The sequence below is a fragment of the Mixia osmundae genome (assembly GCF_000708205.1).
Source record: "Mixia osmundae IAM 14324 unplaced genomic scaffold scaffold_5, whole genome shotgun sequence".
Lineage (NCBI taxonomy): Eukaryota > Fungi > Basidiomycota > Mixiomycetes > Mixiales > Mixiaceae > Mixia > Mixia osmundae.
This window is the reverse complement of record NW_014575559.1, coordinates 792,515-804,868: the sequence shown is the minus strand read 5'-3', so window position 1 is coordinate 804,868 and position 12,354 is coordinate 792,515. Positions and strand designations below refer to the sequence as shown.

The following is a 12,354-nucleotide window of genomic DNA, read 5'->3' as shown; positions in this document are numbered from 1 at the left end:
AATGCCCAGGGGGGTGATAGGTCAATGCGAGATGCAGAGAGTGTACAACATGACAGCAACATCTAGTCTTCCTCAAAGTACTTGTACTCGCCTTCTCCCTCGGCTTCGAGCTCCTCTGCAGGGACCTGAGCAGGTCTGGGCTCGACGACTCTATCGACATCCTCGGCCAATCCTTCGATCTCATAGCCCGTCTCTTCGCCTTGAGCAGTCAGGCCGGCATCATCCTGATCGCCTTGTTCTTGCGCTTCTCTCGCCTTTTTTTGTACTTCAATGATCTTGTGGGCTTTATTGAAGATGCCGCCCGTTGGTCCGTTGCAAGCATAGCATTTTGGCGTTTTGAGGAAGCGCTTGATCGCGCATGCCGAGCAGAAGTAGTGACCGCACTGGGTCACAATAGGATCTGTGAAGGGTTTGCGGCAGATCAGACAAGCAAAGGGCAGCTCCTCTTCTACTGCTTCCTCTACCACAGGTTGCGCATTCTTCCTGTTCGAGTCAATGAAATCAGCGCCTATCTTGTCTAGATTGAGAATGGCACATACTGAGCCTGTGAGGAGAGGAACATGTTGTCGAGTTGCCAGCCGTGCATGTAGTCTCCTCGGTCATGTAAGAACTTGCAAGTGTCGCCAAACCCACAGAATCCCGTCTCTGCTCTCCTCATCAGCTCCGCCTCACATAAGCCTGCAAAGGATGCGTACCTTTATAGTCTTTGCAAACATCGGGCTGGTAGTCTGTGAGCGTGATAGTGCGTACATTGGCCGGTCCTTTGACGGGACCATATTTTGCCGAGCCTTTCGGTAGCTGACTGGAGTAAGCCGAAGCGCCCTTGTACAGACCATCTGCTCTTTCCGCCTCGTCTCCCTCCAGTACATCTCCCTCCTTCCCCCTGCCTAGCGTAGGATGCAGGGGGCCATCGACATCTCTCGTACCGAGTGCAGACGGTGAGGGCGACTTTGACCGTCGATCGAGTACTCGGCTATGAGATGAATACGCAACACCGGTCAGGTCTGCTCGATCTGCTGCTTCTTCCAAGTCGAGAGCTTCTTGTTGCGCTCGTGCTCGCTTCGTGAGACCACCCGTCGAGAATTGGGAGGGCGTAGCTCGTTTGCCCGGCAGGACGACGACTTCCTTCTGGCTAGCTTCTTCATCGTAGGACTTGCTCGTCTTCTTGAGACCCGCCGGCCGCCCTTTGCTCTTCTTGATGAAGCTGACCGTCTCACTCATGATGCTGACCGGGTCCAACGAAAGGCGCGCGTCTTTGTCGAATGTGCTGACTCAGCACTCAGCGCTTGTTCGGTATAGAGGGAGGCGACAACACATGCAATGCAGGTGGTATAAGTGACAAAGACTGCAGTACCGTGCGCGGATCAAGGTTTCAGTAGCTTTGAGTAGGCAGAACTCCAAGCTGCCCTTCCATTTCCCTCCAGAACGTCTCCTGCGCGTCACACTGTGATGAGCGACTGCATATGCTTGCGCCGCAGATCAGACAGACCATGACAAGGGATGATGCGGGTAAAATCCCATGCGTTGACGACTTTGGCGCTCGCTGCCATGCTGTCTTTGTCTTTTGCACCTGGTCCAGAGACAAAGGTCTTGTGCAGACCAGAGAAAGGGTTCATGTAGCCGGTGAAGCCCCATGCGCTCTTGTTCGACTTGCTGTATTGCTCCGTCGCTGATACACCGTCAGCATGACTCACGCCGGTCAAATGAGTAGACTCACCGGGCAGATTCATGAGCAGATCTGCAACGACTAAGGTCTGTCCGCCGTCCAGAATGTAAGCCGCGTCTTGTGCTTGTACAATCTCAAGCGAACCTTTGATGGCATATGAAGCACAGCAATATCCTGTATGACTGTCAGCGCTCAATCTGAAGTCCGCAAGGAGGCCTACCTGATTGACGAAGCCCGAGAAATACTCGGATTTGATCTCCTTGCTCAATTCCTCGTCCTCTGCAAATGGATTGGGATTCTCCTTTGTAAAGATCTTGGTCCACTTGATCTCCTTGTTCTTCGCCGAATCCTCACATCCGTAGATCTTGGCATCAGGGTACGCTTCTTGCCTGCGCGTGCGGATGCTGAGCCCCTTGACCTGGGCTATTGCGAGCAGACTTACCATTGTTTCGTAAACATGGTATGCACAGAGTCGGGCGCGAGAACCCATTTGACGGTGCCTGTCTGTTTCGAGTCGCTGGACGTGGCCATGTCTTCGATAGCCTGGCGTGATTCTTCATTGTAAGGCGTCGAAGCGAACAGAAAGACATTGCCCGAAGCGAGCTTGATAGCGGTCGATCTGCCTCCGATAGGCACGAAGCCACCTGACCCTGTTGACTAAGCAAGAGAGAAGTGCTGATGCCTGGGGCTTTCACCTCTTGCAAACGGCTTGGACTGTCGTGTGACCAGATCAGCTTTCGCCAATGCACAAAGGCATCAACGCACGAAAATGGTCACGCCCGGCGCTACTGAGCGAATCTATCGTGGCTGATCAGCAGTACATAGCGAGACGCAAGTAAAGAAGCTCACGACCCAGTCTGAAGTCGCCATCTTGTCGATGATAAGGCAGAGGAGAGTAGATCGACTGTGTGATTTCGCGATGACGCGCACCAGTCGATCGGATCTTCAGAGTCCTACAGGATGCACAAGCTCCTGCAGACCGGCCGACATGCACAGAGGAGCTATGCGAGCGCAGCACCGGGCATGCCTTCCACATCTGCGCTTGCCGTCTTTGACCGACAGACGAAACACGCCCAAAGAGTCAGATCAGTTCGAGATCCTGTACTCTCTCGGCAGACAGACTATGTCAAGGACGCAGTAGCAGAGAACATGATCGACCGTCTGCTCGTACGATGAAAATGACTCACCTGCCGTCTCGCGCTCATGACTTGCATCTAGGATATAAAGAGGCGATATCCGAAAGTCGTCGATTTTGGCTCTGGGGCAGGACATCTGGCCAAATTCTTGGATCCAGACATCACTCAGAGCGTCCTCATGGTCGACACTTGTCGGCCGCTTCTCGAACGTGATCGCTCGGTAGAATACGCGCTGCCCGTCGAGCGGTTGCTCATTGAGGATATCGAGCGGTTACCATTCGAGCCCAACTCGCTCGATGTCGTCATGTCCTCGCTCGCTCTGCATTGGGTCAACGACTTGCCAGGTGTGTCCACAAAGGTTGAGCTTCGATTAGCATGAAATTAAAGTACTGGAGAGCAGGCGTTCTGTTCCAGCTGCAACGCGCATTACGGCCGGATGGTGTTCTCATCGCTTCATTGCTCGGGGGTGACACACTCTTCGAGCTCAGGTTAGCCGGCTAGGCTGTACATGACGCCTGCTAACACGCAGATCAGGACATCGCTGCAGTTGGCGGAGATGGAGCGCGAAGGCGGTCTGAGCCCACACATTTCCCCTATGACTGGTGAGTACTCAGTCGCTATCTTAATCCGACTAAGAGCGAGCAGACTCACGCTCAATGTCGAACCTGTTATCACGAGCCAACTTTGCACTGCCAGCAGTTGACGTAGATGAGATTGTCATCAATTATCCTTCGATATTCGAGCTCGTACACGATCTCCAACTCATGGGAGAGAACAATGCGGTCGTCAACCGGCGCAACTTCCTCAAGCGTGATACGCTCCTTGCCGCAGGTGCTATCTACAAAGGTGGGCTTTCTATGATCGTCATCACTATCGCTTACTGTGCCTGAACAGAGCTGCATGGCAATGAGGATGGCACAATCCCTGCCACCTGGCAAGTCATTTACGGTATAGGCTGGAAGCCATCGCCAACTCAGCCAAAACCGCTCGAGCGTGGATCCGCTAAGCAATCGCTCAAGGATATCTTATAGCGCGCAAAGCTGCAGTCCTCGTGTAGCGCGCAAGTGAGCTTGGCACATGAAGCGCGTGAAGCCATGAACGGTCGCCTCAAGTCAGAGATCGCTTGCTTGTGCGGTCAAGATTTTGATCATATCAGCTGCGAGGAACCCAAACAGGCTCTGGTCTCTGGCGTACATTTTGAGGCGTAGCATCTATGCATCTGCTGAGGCCAGTAGGATAATTGCAGCACTTTACACACGAGCTGTAGCCTCCTCAGCTCCCAACGGATGCTGTGTTGCCCGATAGCATGACTGCTCTGCTAGGAAACAATTGATTACCGTCGGGCAAGAAATTGACTCACTGCTCCTAAAACCCAAATTGTACGCGAAAAGAATTCAATGTGTTTTGACCGAAGGCGTACGCTATATGCGACGCCCTTTGCAGCATCAAAAATCGAGCCTGGAGCATCGTACAAGCGACTCTGCAGCATCAAAAAGCGAGACGCAAAGCAGCAAAAATGATTCCATTGGGTTATGCTCCCAAGACCTTTCCCGCAACAGATGTACTGTGCTGAGAGATTAGATCAGAGTTGAATGAAAATAGTCGGCAATTAACGTACAAGGGAACGTGATAACTACTACACCATGAAACCTATGAGGCTTGACATTCGCGTTGAACAACCACATATATAAACTCTAACGGACCCAGGGCTACATCGTTGTCTTGTGACTGCTTGTGCTGACGCGTTGATCCTATCGAGGACCCCATGACTGCTGGTCACTGAGTCGATGGACGAGCTACTGACGAAGATCTATCATGAGAGGGTCAGTCGATCAAATCAGGCTATGAGCACATGCTGACGTGTCTGACTCATCTCTCGTTCGATGCAAATGCTGACCTTCGACTCCCAATCTCCTTCTCACCATCGCGCGTTTACCCTGTCGATGATGCACTCACAAATCTCTCATCATCACACTGTTCAACCATCCGCAACATCCCTCACTCCTGGTGATGATTCGAATCATAGCAAGAAGGCAAGCAAGTGTCGACATTTGCCTTTGCCTGAGCTGACAGGCACAATAGAGGGCAGCATGCTCTGCGCTCAGCATGCGCTAAACGCACTCTTCCAAGAGCCCATCTTCACCGCTTCAGAACTCGCACAGATCGCTCAGCGACTGGACGCACTCGAGCTTGATCTTGCGCGTGAAGACAATCGAGAAGCCGGACCCAGTGGCACACACGAGCGACATCCCTTTACGACTGCTGATGACGACTATGACATGATGCCTGATATCCCAGGAGCTATGCCGAATAGTCGCGCCAGCGGGAAGCAACGCGAGCGGACGGGCAGGACAGGCTACAATGCAGACGACACTGGCTTCTTCAGCGTGACCGTCGTCGATGAAGCGCTCAAATGGATGGGGCTCAGGTTGGTACGCTGGGCGTCTGACGAGATGAAGGCGTACAAACACAATCCAGGTGATCAGGCTGCGTTCATCCTCAATTACCAGCAGCACTGGTTCGCCATGCGACGTTTTGGGCCGCCATCATCCGAGCTAGGAGAACAAGGAGGAGCAAGTGCGATATGGTACAATCTGAATAGCTTCCTGCCAGCACCGGAGCGCATCAGTGTGCTCTACCTGGACATGCAGCTCCAACAAGCGCAACACGAGGGCTATTCGATCTTTACCGTCGTTTCTGACGAAGGTGAAACCCATCAGACGACGCTACCCACCAGTCAGGCCGACATTTATGTTTTCACGCATCCCGAGCTGGGTTTTGCACACGCGCCAGAAGACACCCAGCGACGGCCCACTCAGCGCCCCCTGCCGCAGCCGCCTATCATGAACAGCACGAACAACAAATCTCGATCGCGCACGACAGATGAGGACGAGCCATGGAATCGACGTGCTGCTCAGCGAAGAAAGACAACCAAGCATGTCGCGCGCAAAACGCATAGCTCAGACGAAAGCATCATCGTGGTAGATAGCTCGGATGAGGAGAGCTCAATTCCGCGTGCTGGCTCGAGCAAAACCGAGTCAGTCCTGACAGGTGCAGAAAGCGAAGAAGAGCAGATCAGACTGGCTACTCAAGCTTCACTCGCCTTTTCATCCGCTTCGTCCGACATTGCTTCGAGCACGTCGACGCCTCATTCGGCAGCTGATGATGCTGCCCTACGCAACCAAATGGCCGCCGGTAGGATCACTTCTGAATCACCAGCACCAAATTTGGCAGCACCAGTAGAGCAAGAAGAGGTGGATGAGGATGATCTAGAAGAGATAGAGCAACCCACCCCTGATGAGATCAGGCGACGGCGTCTCGCTCGTTTTGGATAGTGTTGGCTACGACTGCAATGCATTGCCTCGTGACAGGATGGCGAGCTACGCTGAGCTCAAGCCAGGCTGTTGCCTCAGTACTTTCGTCCTCTCGCCCTCGAGAACTTTCTGAATCCTGAGCAAGCGTCCGTTCGCGCCTGGATCGTCTGCACTCGTGCGGCAGTCTGGCGGGTTGTAGGGCGGGCTGATCAGGATTTCGTCCATGACGATGATATTCGTCTTGTGCCACCTCACGGGCAGACTGCGCTCATGTCAGCAAGGCGCAGATCAGACCGTGTGCGCGCATACGTCTTTGCGAGAGCGTCGTAGATGGCTTGGCCGAGAGGTGTGACTCCCTTTGGTCCAACGCGAGCCGCTGCAACGGTCTCTGCGCGTACTGCTGCCTTTTCGCGATTGACGAGTACCTTTTGCGGGAATCGCTGCACAATCATGGGTACAAAGTCGGATGGTGTCGGCTGTACTAGCTCGTAGGAACGTATCCTATCGAGTCGAACGAGCTGGTAGGTCTTTGCTTGCTTTGCGTCGTTCGCGGTCCCCGTCTGGGCAGCCGTCGTCGTTTTGACTGCAATCTCGAGCGCGACAAAGCCTAGGCTTGCATCGAAGCCCCATACGACGCCTTCTGCTAGATCTCTGTCTGGGCTAGGCAAGTTTGCGATGGGCGAGAGATGCAGTCTGACTGTCGCACCGAGCATTCCACCTAGCTCTTTGACTGGCCTCGAGCTGTTGGCTGCTGGACGTCGACTGGCCTGAGCGGGCGCAGAAGTGATGGATGCAGGCTTCTTCGTCCAAGCAGACTGCTGAGCGGGTTGCTGTGAGACTGACGAGCCCGCAACAGCAGCAACTGCTTTGCTCTCAAGTGGCACGACGGAGCTAATCGATGTAGGCGGCCCAGAAGCAACGACAGCGGCCACTGAAGGCTTGCGAGTGCTACCAGATGTACTCTCTGGCTTTGTGGCTGTGCCGTCAGAGCTCGGCTTGGCGGCAGCGGCCTTTGAGTCCACATTGCTAGCCTGCGCTGCTGGACCTGCCAAGGCACCGCCCGCGGGACGAGACTTGCCCCAAGCAGACGCCCTTGGCTGGCCTTCCTGGCTGCCGGCAGCAGAGCGCACAGCTGGCGTCCCACTCGACGTCGAGGCCATCCTGCCTGGCCTACACGGCGAGGACTTGGGCAGATTGGGACCACGCGCGCGCCGTTCGCCGTTCACCTGACTGACAGCCAAAGATTCATTGGCCAAAGACAACTTCAAACTCGTCAACTGCTGGTCCAGTATGAGGTGAACGAGGCGGGACGATCAAGTTCTCGTCGTCTGATCTGCTGTCAAAGACCTTGTCGTCGTCATACCGCGAGCTAAGCACAGGCCGAAGAGCAGGCGAACGTGGCTCCTGACTCGACCTTCGTGGCCTTGGCGAGCGAGGCGAGCCTGCTGGGCTCAGACTGTGCACGCGTTCTTCTTCGAGCGCAGAGATCGTCTCGGGACTGCAAAAGGGCGTAAGAGTCAGCTTTGTCTGACTACTATGACGCGAAGCATACCTGAGCTGCTCCCATGCTTTCAGCTCGTCACCCTCGTCCGAGGCAGTCTCATCGGCACCGATGTCGGTCAGACCGAAGTAGTCGACGCTACCAATACTCTCAGAGTCGCTGATGTCATCATAGTCGCCAAGTATAGCTGACAAACGCTGCCACGCGTGCTCGGATTGCATTCTGCCAGTATCCGCCCAGATGTTCGCGTCGCCATCTGGCGCAGCATAATTGGGTGTGAAGAGATCGCCCAGCATCTCTTCGTAATCTTCCAGGTAGTGATCTGCGAGCGAGTCTGACAAGTATGAGCTCGCATGGTCATCTAAACTGATGCTCGACATGGGACGTGTCGGTGGGAAGCTGTCGTGGTCCGAGAGTCGCATGCTGCCATGACTGAAGCCTGGTGACGGATGAGGTGGCTTGTTTGATTCGTTGGGACCGTTCGACGACGCGCCAAGGCTGGACGTCGAGCGGCGGTGCAAGTTCGGCGCGTAAATGCTGTAGTGCTTCTCATTGAAGAATTTGATCAGATCGCGCAGAGCCTGCTCGTGCGGTAGCGAGTCCTCGATATCGCCATCCAGGTCGACAGTCGTAAGCCACTCCTCGCGCAGATCTGGTCTCAGGTGGAGGTAGATGCCCGTGATGACCTTCATATTGCTCTGTCGCCACTTGCGCCCGCAATATGGCACTTGGCTCTTAATGACCTTGAGTGTGTAAAGCTGCAAGTCTGGCTGAGAGACTTTCAAGATACGTTTGAGTATCGCAGAACTCTTGTATTGTACGAGCAGAGCAGTCCGGTGCGCTTTGCGCTTTGTGAGCTTCTGCAGAATATGCACGAAATTGATGGCCGAGAAGAAATTGCGTGAAGAGTACTCTGTGATGATCTGGCCTTCTCCGCGAGCTTGCGCCTCTGCACTTGTGCCTTTGTTGGCGGGTTGAGCGAGCAATATGTCTTCCGGTCGAGGCACAGGCGGGGCAGCGCTGCCGTACATGCTGCAATAGCGGAAGAAGCTACAGGCAATATCAGCATGCGTTCCGAGTCCATGATCTGAATGACTGACTTGCAGTCCTCGACATCGTTACGGGATGCAACAGATTGGGCAACCTCTTGCAGGCCGAACATTTTCAGTATGAGCAAGAAGCAGTTTGAGTCAACGAGCAGCTGCGCGAGGTACTCGAATTTCAGAGCGTGTGAAGCTTTGAACCAGCGTAAAGTAAGTAGCAAGACTGCAGAGACAGCTTTCGACGTGATCTCACGATGGCGCAAAATGTCTGTATCCTCCAGTGTGAGCTCCGCCGGCGGGTCTTCGGCATTGCCAGAGTTGCCTAGCCCATTGTTGGCCGTGACGGTGGCGAGCAGTAACTTGAGCAAGACGATGACGACACTTTGTAGTCTGGGCAAGGTCGAGCGGTAGAGCGTCTCAATCCGTTGTAGTCTGACGATATCTTGAGCTTTCTTCTCGAGCTTCGCGCTGATCGGCGAAGGCGCTTGTGTCGCCTGTCGCCGAGTCTCCTTCTCCAAGCGTCGTAAGAACGTCATTGGATCCATTGCAGGCGAGCCTTCGTCGTCCGAGTCGACTTCGTCCAGCGTCAGAGTCGCCACCTGATCAGTAAGCGCATTCATAGCCGCAGTCGATCCATCGGGTAGCACGCGAGAAAGACCGGTCTCTTCCGCCATACACTCTTCTCTGACCTTCCAGATCTGCCAGAGCGATGTGCTGATCCTAAGATTGGTCAGATACAGATCGGCCGCTTCCTCTACGCTCCTGGGAACCATTCGCTCTTTGCCCTTGTATCGCGAGTTCGCGCTCGAGAAAGGCATGACAAATGGCTTAGACTGGTCCGTCTGATATTGTTGCTTCTTTCCCTTTGCGACTGCGGGCGGAGGCGATGGCGCCGGTGTGGGAGGTTGCGGCTGTTGTGCTTTGCTCGAACCAGCTTCGGCATTGCTAGCCGGATCCGGACCACTCTGATATGAGAAAGTGGGTCGGATGGGCGTAGGAGCCACTGCTCGGTTGATGCGCTCGAGCGGCAGCCCGGGTATTGGCATAGGCGGCGGAGGGGGTATGTAGCTCGGATATTTGATCGCGACATCGTTTCCGAAATGAGCGAGATCCGTTGTGGCCACTTTGGTCGCTAGTTGCGCCCGAGCTACTCGCTCACATCAGTCTGAATCCGGTAAAGTGAAAATAAGACGTGCCCTTGATGTCGGGATTGTGTAAGCCTTCAATTTCTCTGACAAGCTTCTTGACGCGCTGAATGTCCTGCGAGCCGCCGATACACGCTAGGAGAGCCTTCCAGAGTAGTAGCAGTAGCTTTCCACCTGATATGAGCAAGTCTATTTTGTCAAAGGCGTCAAGCTCACCTTCTTGACAGGGTATCCCTTTGCATTCCTCTCGCGTAGGTTGGCGACAAGTGTGAAAAGATAGACAGGTAAGGGGGGCTCAACCGACATAATCTCTTCCGCCCATTGCAGGTCACCATTGAAGATCTCGCCCATAAAGTAGAGGATGCTGAGATACATGGACAGTTCCGAGTTGATCTCCTCGAGACATTCTGCTCGCTCTACTCTGGTCATCGAGGGCGCAAGCGGCGAAGCATCATTCCGTTCGTTTGTCGTGCTCAGCAGGAGCCATCGATTTGCGGTGCCTTTGAGCGCTTCAAAGACGCCATTGAGTGTGCCAGCCTCGCGTAGTACGTTACAGTTTGTGATGATGAGCAAAAGATGGTGATCAGACGATTCTGAGTAGATGGGAGTGCCATGGGCGATGTAAGCCAGTCTTCTGCCAGCTTCGAAGCGCACTTCCGGGTCTGAATGTTCCAGGTGTTCGAGCATGTCCTGGATATGTCGTTTGCGCAACGCAGGCGTTGCTTCGAGCCACGGCTCGTCAGAATGACTCGTCTCCCAACCACGCTCCCAGCTATCACGTCCGTCCTTGACGACGCCAGGGATTTCTACGTATGAGAACCATTCCTCGAGCTCAGTCTGAAGCGGGTCAGAATCGGTGTAGGAGTAGCCATACGCCGGTGATTCTGGCGCCTTGGGCTTGGGCGGTGCAGCAATGGCTGTTTGCAGAGACTGCTGTAGACCACCATTCTGCCCGCCGTTGAGGCCAGGTAGGTCGCTATCTTGCGCTTGCGGCGAGTCAGGCGAGGCATCGACAGACGAGACGGGTGGTTTCAGCGGTCTCTTGAGTATCTGCGGCTGTAGGGGGAGTACGGGGCGTGCAGGTTCAGACGCATGACGGGCAGGATCGACGGTGTTACTATCGCGGGTGAGAATCTGAGCGCGTGTCCTCCGCGGCGCATCCTCGCGCGAGAGTATCTGAACATGCTCATCCTGGATACTCGGCTCAATATCTGCCTCGAGCGCGATGATGTCTTGTTCCTCGAAACCTGACGGGTCATTTGCATCGGAGGCGAGCGTGCCGTTGCTCAGAGACCGGTATGAAGGCGAGTTGCCATTGAGTGTGATGGTCGTTCTGATCTCTGGTGAGCTTGGTGCATGTCGTTGCGCGATGGGTTGCCCATCCGACTCGTCCAGCTGATCAATCGGAGGTAAGTCGACAGTGTGAGCTGATGCAGACTTGAGCGGCGAGGCAACTTTCGGGAGCTCTTCATCTGGCACGAGTGGGTTCGGTACGTGAGGCTTGCTAGGGTAGGACCAAGAGGGCAGCATGGGATGACTTGTTGCTCCGCGGTATTCTGAGCTGTCCGCATCTTCAAGCTCTTCGGCAGCAGCTTCGGCGAAGCTTTTGGGTGGATGTGAGGGCTGTCCAGGCAGATCAGGCATCGTTGACGCCAACGCCAGCTCGGGCGCCTCGAGCTCATCCATCGCACCCTCTGGCTCGCTCAGTCCTTCGTTATCTCCATCAGGTGGCTCCGGTAAGCTGTTCCTCTGCAGCGCAGGCCTGACCATCCGTCGGGCACCAGCTCCTCTAGTCAGTCTTTGGTCTACTCGCGCAGAACGAGCGCGTCTACCTACGTCGACGTCTATCGAGCACGGTCGATCCGATCAATCATGTTCCACTCAATCTGGCCTTGTCTCTCAGCAACGTCGATCCACACTTCAGAACGCGATGGAGACTACCTTTCTCGGTCACCAAGTACCTTGAAAAGAGTGTAACGAGTGGTACGAGCTCGAGATCAAATCGGCAAACAGTTCAGAACAGCGTCAAGTGGGTCAGAGCCTTGTGGGAATTAACGCGACATCCTTCTCTATCATCACAGCGCAAAGCCACACATTGTCACTCAGCTAGCTCGGAAGCTACCCCGATGGCTCGCGCAGCACATGCAAGACTCGCAGGGAGACCCGGAGTGCCTTCATCCTGTGTGCACTTCATCCGGCGACTGCAGGCTGCAAAGCGCTGCTATGTGACCGACACTGTTCGGTGACTTCACGAGCTGATCTCAGACTCAGCGGACCTTGCTGCGTCAGTCATCACAACACGCAGATGCCTCAAGCCGCCCCTACTCCGTCCTCACCTGAGTCAGCAAATGCTCGTCAAAGCTCTTCGCCCCATCGTCGTCGTCATCATCATCATCATCATCATCATCATCATCATCATCATCATCATCATCATCANNTCATCATCATCATCATCATCATCATCATCATCATCATCATCATCATCATCATCACACGCATCGCTCGTGAACAACATAGAATTGGTAGCGCACTGTTGTCGTTGTTCTAGC

At 54.5% G+C, this 12,354-nt stretch overlaps 6 protein-coding genes across 6 annotated transcripts; 2 read left to right on the top strand and 4 right to left on the bottom strand.

Moving 5' to 3' along the window:
- Positions 1-11: 11 nt before the first annotated feature.
- L969DRAFT_103470 (uncharacterized protein) lies at positions 12-1,264 on the bottom strand. Its single transcript, XM_014712655.1, has 3 exons — positions 696-1,264; positions 540-645; positions 12-483 (listed from the first exon to the last, which is right to left on the bottom strand). Exons 1-3 carry the CDS (start codon positions 1,219-1,221, stop codon positions 63-65), a joined length of 1,053 nt encoding a protein of 350 aa, XP_014568141.1. The 5' UTR covers positions 1,222-1,264; the 3' UTR covers positions 12-62.
- A 36-nt stretch (positions 1,265-1,300) lies between these two features.
- Positions 1,301-2,548, bottom strand: L969DRAFT_87519 (uncharacterized protein). Its single transcript, XM_014712654.1, has 9 exons — positions 2,516-2,548; positions 2,432-2,464; positions 2,362-2,380; positions 2,109-2,310; positions 1,887-2,055; positions 1,811-1,840; positions 1,718-1,754; positions 1,490-1,669; positions 1,301-1,432 (listed from the first exon to the last, which is right to left on the bottom strand). The coding sequence occupies exons 1-9, from the start codon at positions 2,534-2,536 to the stop codon at positions 1,365-1,367; spliced, it is 759 nt and encodes a 252-aa protein (XP_014568140.1). The 5' UTR covers positions 2,537-2,548; the 3' UTR covers positions 1,301-1,364.
- Positions 2,549-2,583: 35 nt separating this feature from the next.
- L969DRAFT_87517 (uncharacterized protein) lies at positions 2,584-3,922 on the top strand. The gene is made up of 6 exons (XM_014712653.1): positions 2,584-2,833; positions 2,885-3,146; positions 3,203-3,290; positions 3,337-3,404; positions 3,448-3,648; positions 3,697-3,922. The coding sequence occupies exons 1-6, from the start codon at positions 2,627-2,629 to the stop codon at positions 3,831-3,833; spliced, it is 963 nt and encodes a 320-aa protein (XP_014568139.1). The 5' UTR covers positions 2,584-2,626; the 3' UTR covers positions 3,834-3,922.
- Positions 3,923-4,605: 683 nt separating this feature from the next.
- L969DRAFT_455739 (uncharacterized protein) lies at positions 4,606-6,252 on the top strand. The gene is made up of 3 exons (XM_014712652.1): positions 4,606-4,625; positions 4,681-4,827; positions 4,908-6,252. The coding sequence occupies exons 2-3, from the start codon at positions 4,813-4,815 to the stop codon at positions 6,135-6,137; spliced, it is 1,245 nt and encodes a 414-aa protein (XP_014568138.1). The 5' UTR covers positions 4,606-4,625; positions 4,681-4,812; the 3' UTR covers positions 6,138-6,252.
- L969DRAFT_17480 (uncharacterized protein) lies at positions 6,183-7,276 on the bottom strand (the record flags this gene model as incomplete). Its single annotated transcript, XM_014712273.1, has 2 exons — positions 6,183-6,378; positions 6,426-7,276. 2 exons carry the CDS (start codon positions 7,274-7,276, stop codon positions 6,183-6,185), a joined length of 1,047 nt encoding a protein of 348 aa, XP_014567759.1.
- An 85-nt stretch (positions 7,277-7,361) lies between these two features.
- On the bottom strand, positions 7,362-11,575 carry L969DRAFT_94615 (uncharacterized protein; the record flags this gene model as incomplete). Its single annotated transcript, XM_014712651.1, has 5 exons — positions 7,362-7,614; positions 7,669-8,667; positions 8,718-9,807; positions 9,857-9,971; positions 10,022-11,575. 5 exons carry the CDS (start codon positions 11,573-11,575, stop codon positions 7,362-7,364), a joined length of 4,011 nt encoding a protein of 1,336 aa, XP_014568137.1.
- Positions 11,576-12,354: the final 779 nt, after the last annotated feature.

Excerpts from the sequence above, each read along its gene's own strand:
- L969DRAFT_103470 (XM_014712655.1), bottom strand. The coding sequence starts at position 1,221 with ATGAGTGAGACGGTCAGCTTCATCAAGAAGAGCAAAGGGCGGCCGGCG. Across the intron at positions 646-695 it reads TGTTTGCAAAGACTATAAAG|AGACGGGATTCTGTGGGTTT; the intron begins GTACGCATCCTT and ends TGAGGAGAGCAG. Across the intron at positions 484-539 it reads TTCCTCTCCTCACAGGCTCA|GAAGAATGCGCAACCTGTGG; the intron begins GTATGTGCCATT and ends TGACTCGAACAG.
- L969DRAFT_87519 (XM_014712654.1), bottom strand. The coding sequence starts at position 2,536 with ATGGCGACTTCAGACTGGGTC. Across the intron at positions 1,841-1,886 it reads TCTCGGGCTTCGTCAATCAG|GATATTGCTGTGCTTCATAT; the intron begins GTAGGCCTCCTT and ends ACAGTCATACAG. Across the intron at positions 1,670-1,717 it reads TCTGCTCATGAATCTGCCCG|CGACGGAGCAATACAGCAAG; the intron begins GTGAGTCTACTC and ends ACGGTGTATCAG.
- L969DRAFT_87517 (XM_014712653.1), top strand. The coding sequence starts at position 2,627 with ATGCACAAGCTCCTGCAGACCGGCCGACATGCACAGAGGAGCTATGCG. Across the intron at positions 2,834-2,884 it reads ACATGATCGACCGTCTGCTC|GATATAAAGAGGCGATATCC; the intron begins GTACGATGAAAA and ends ACTTGCATCTAG. Across the intron at positions 3,291-3,336 it reads GACACACTCTTCGAGCTCAG|GACATCGCTGCAGTTGGCGG; the intron begins GTTAGCCGGCTA and ends CACGCAGATCAG.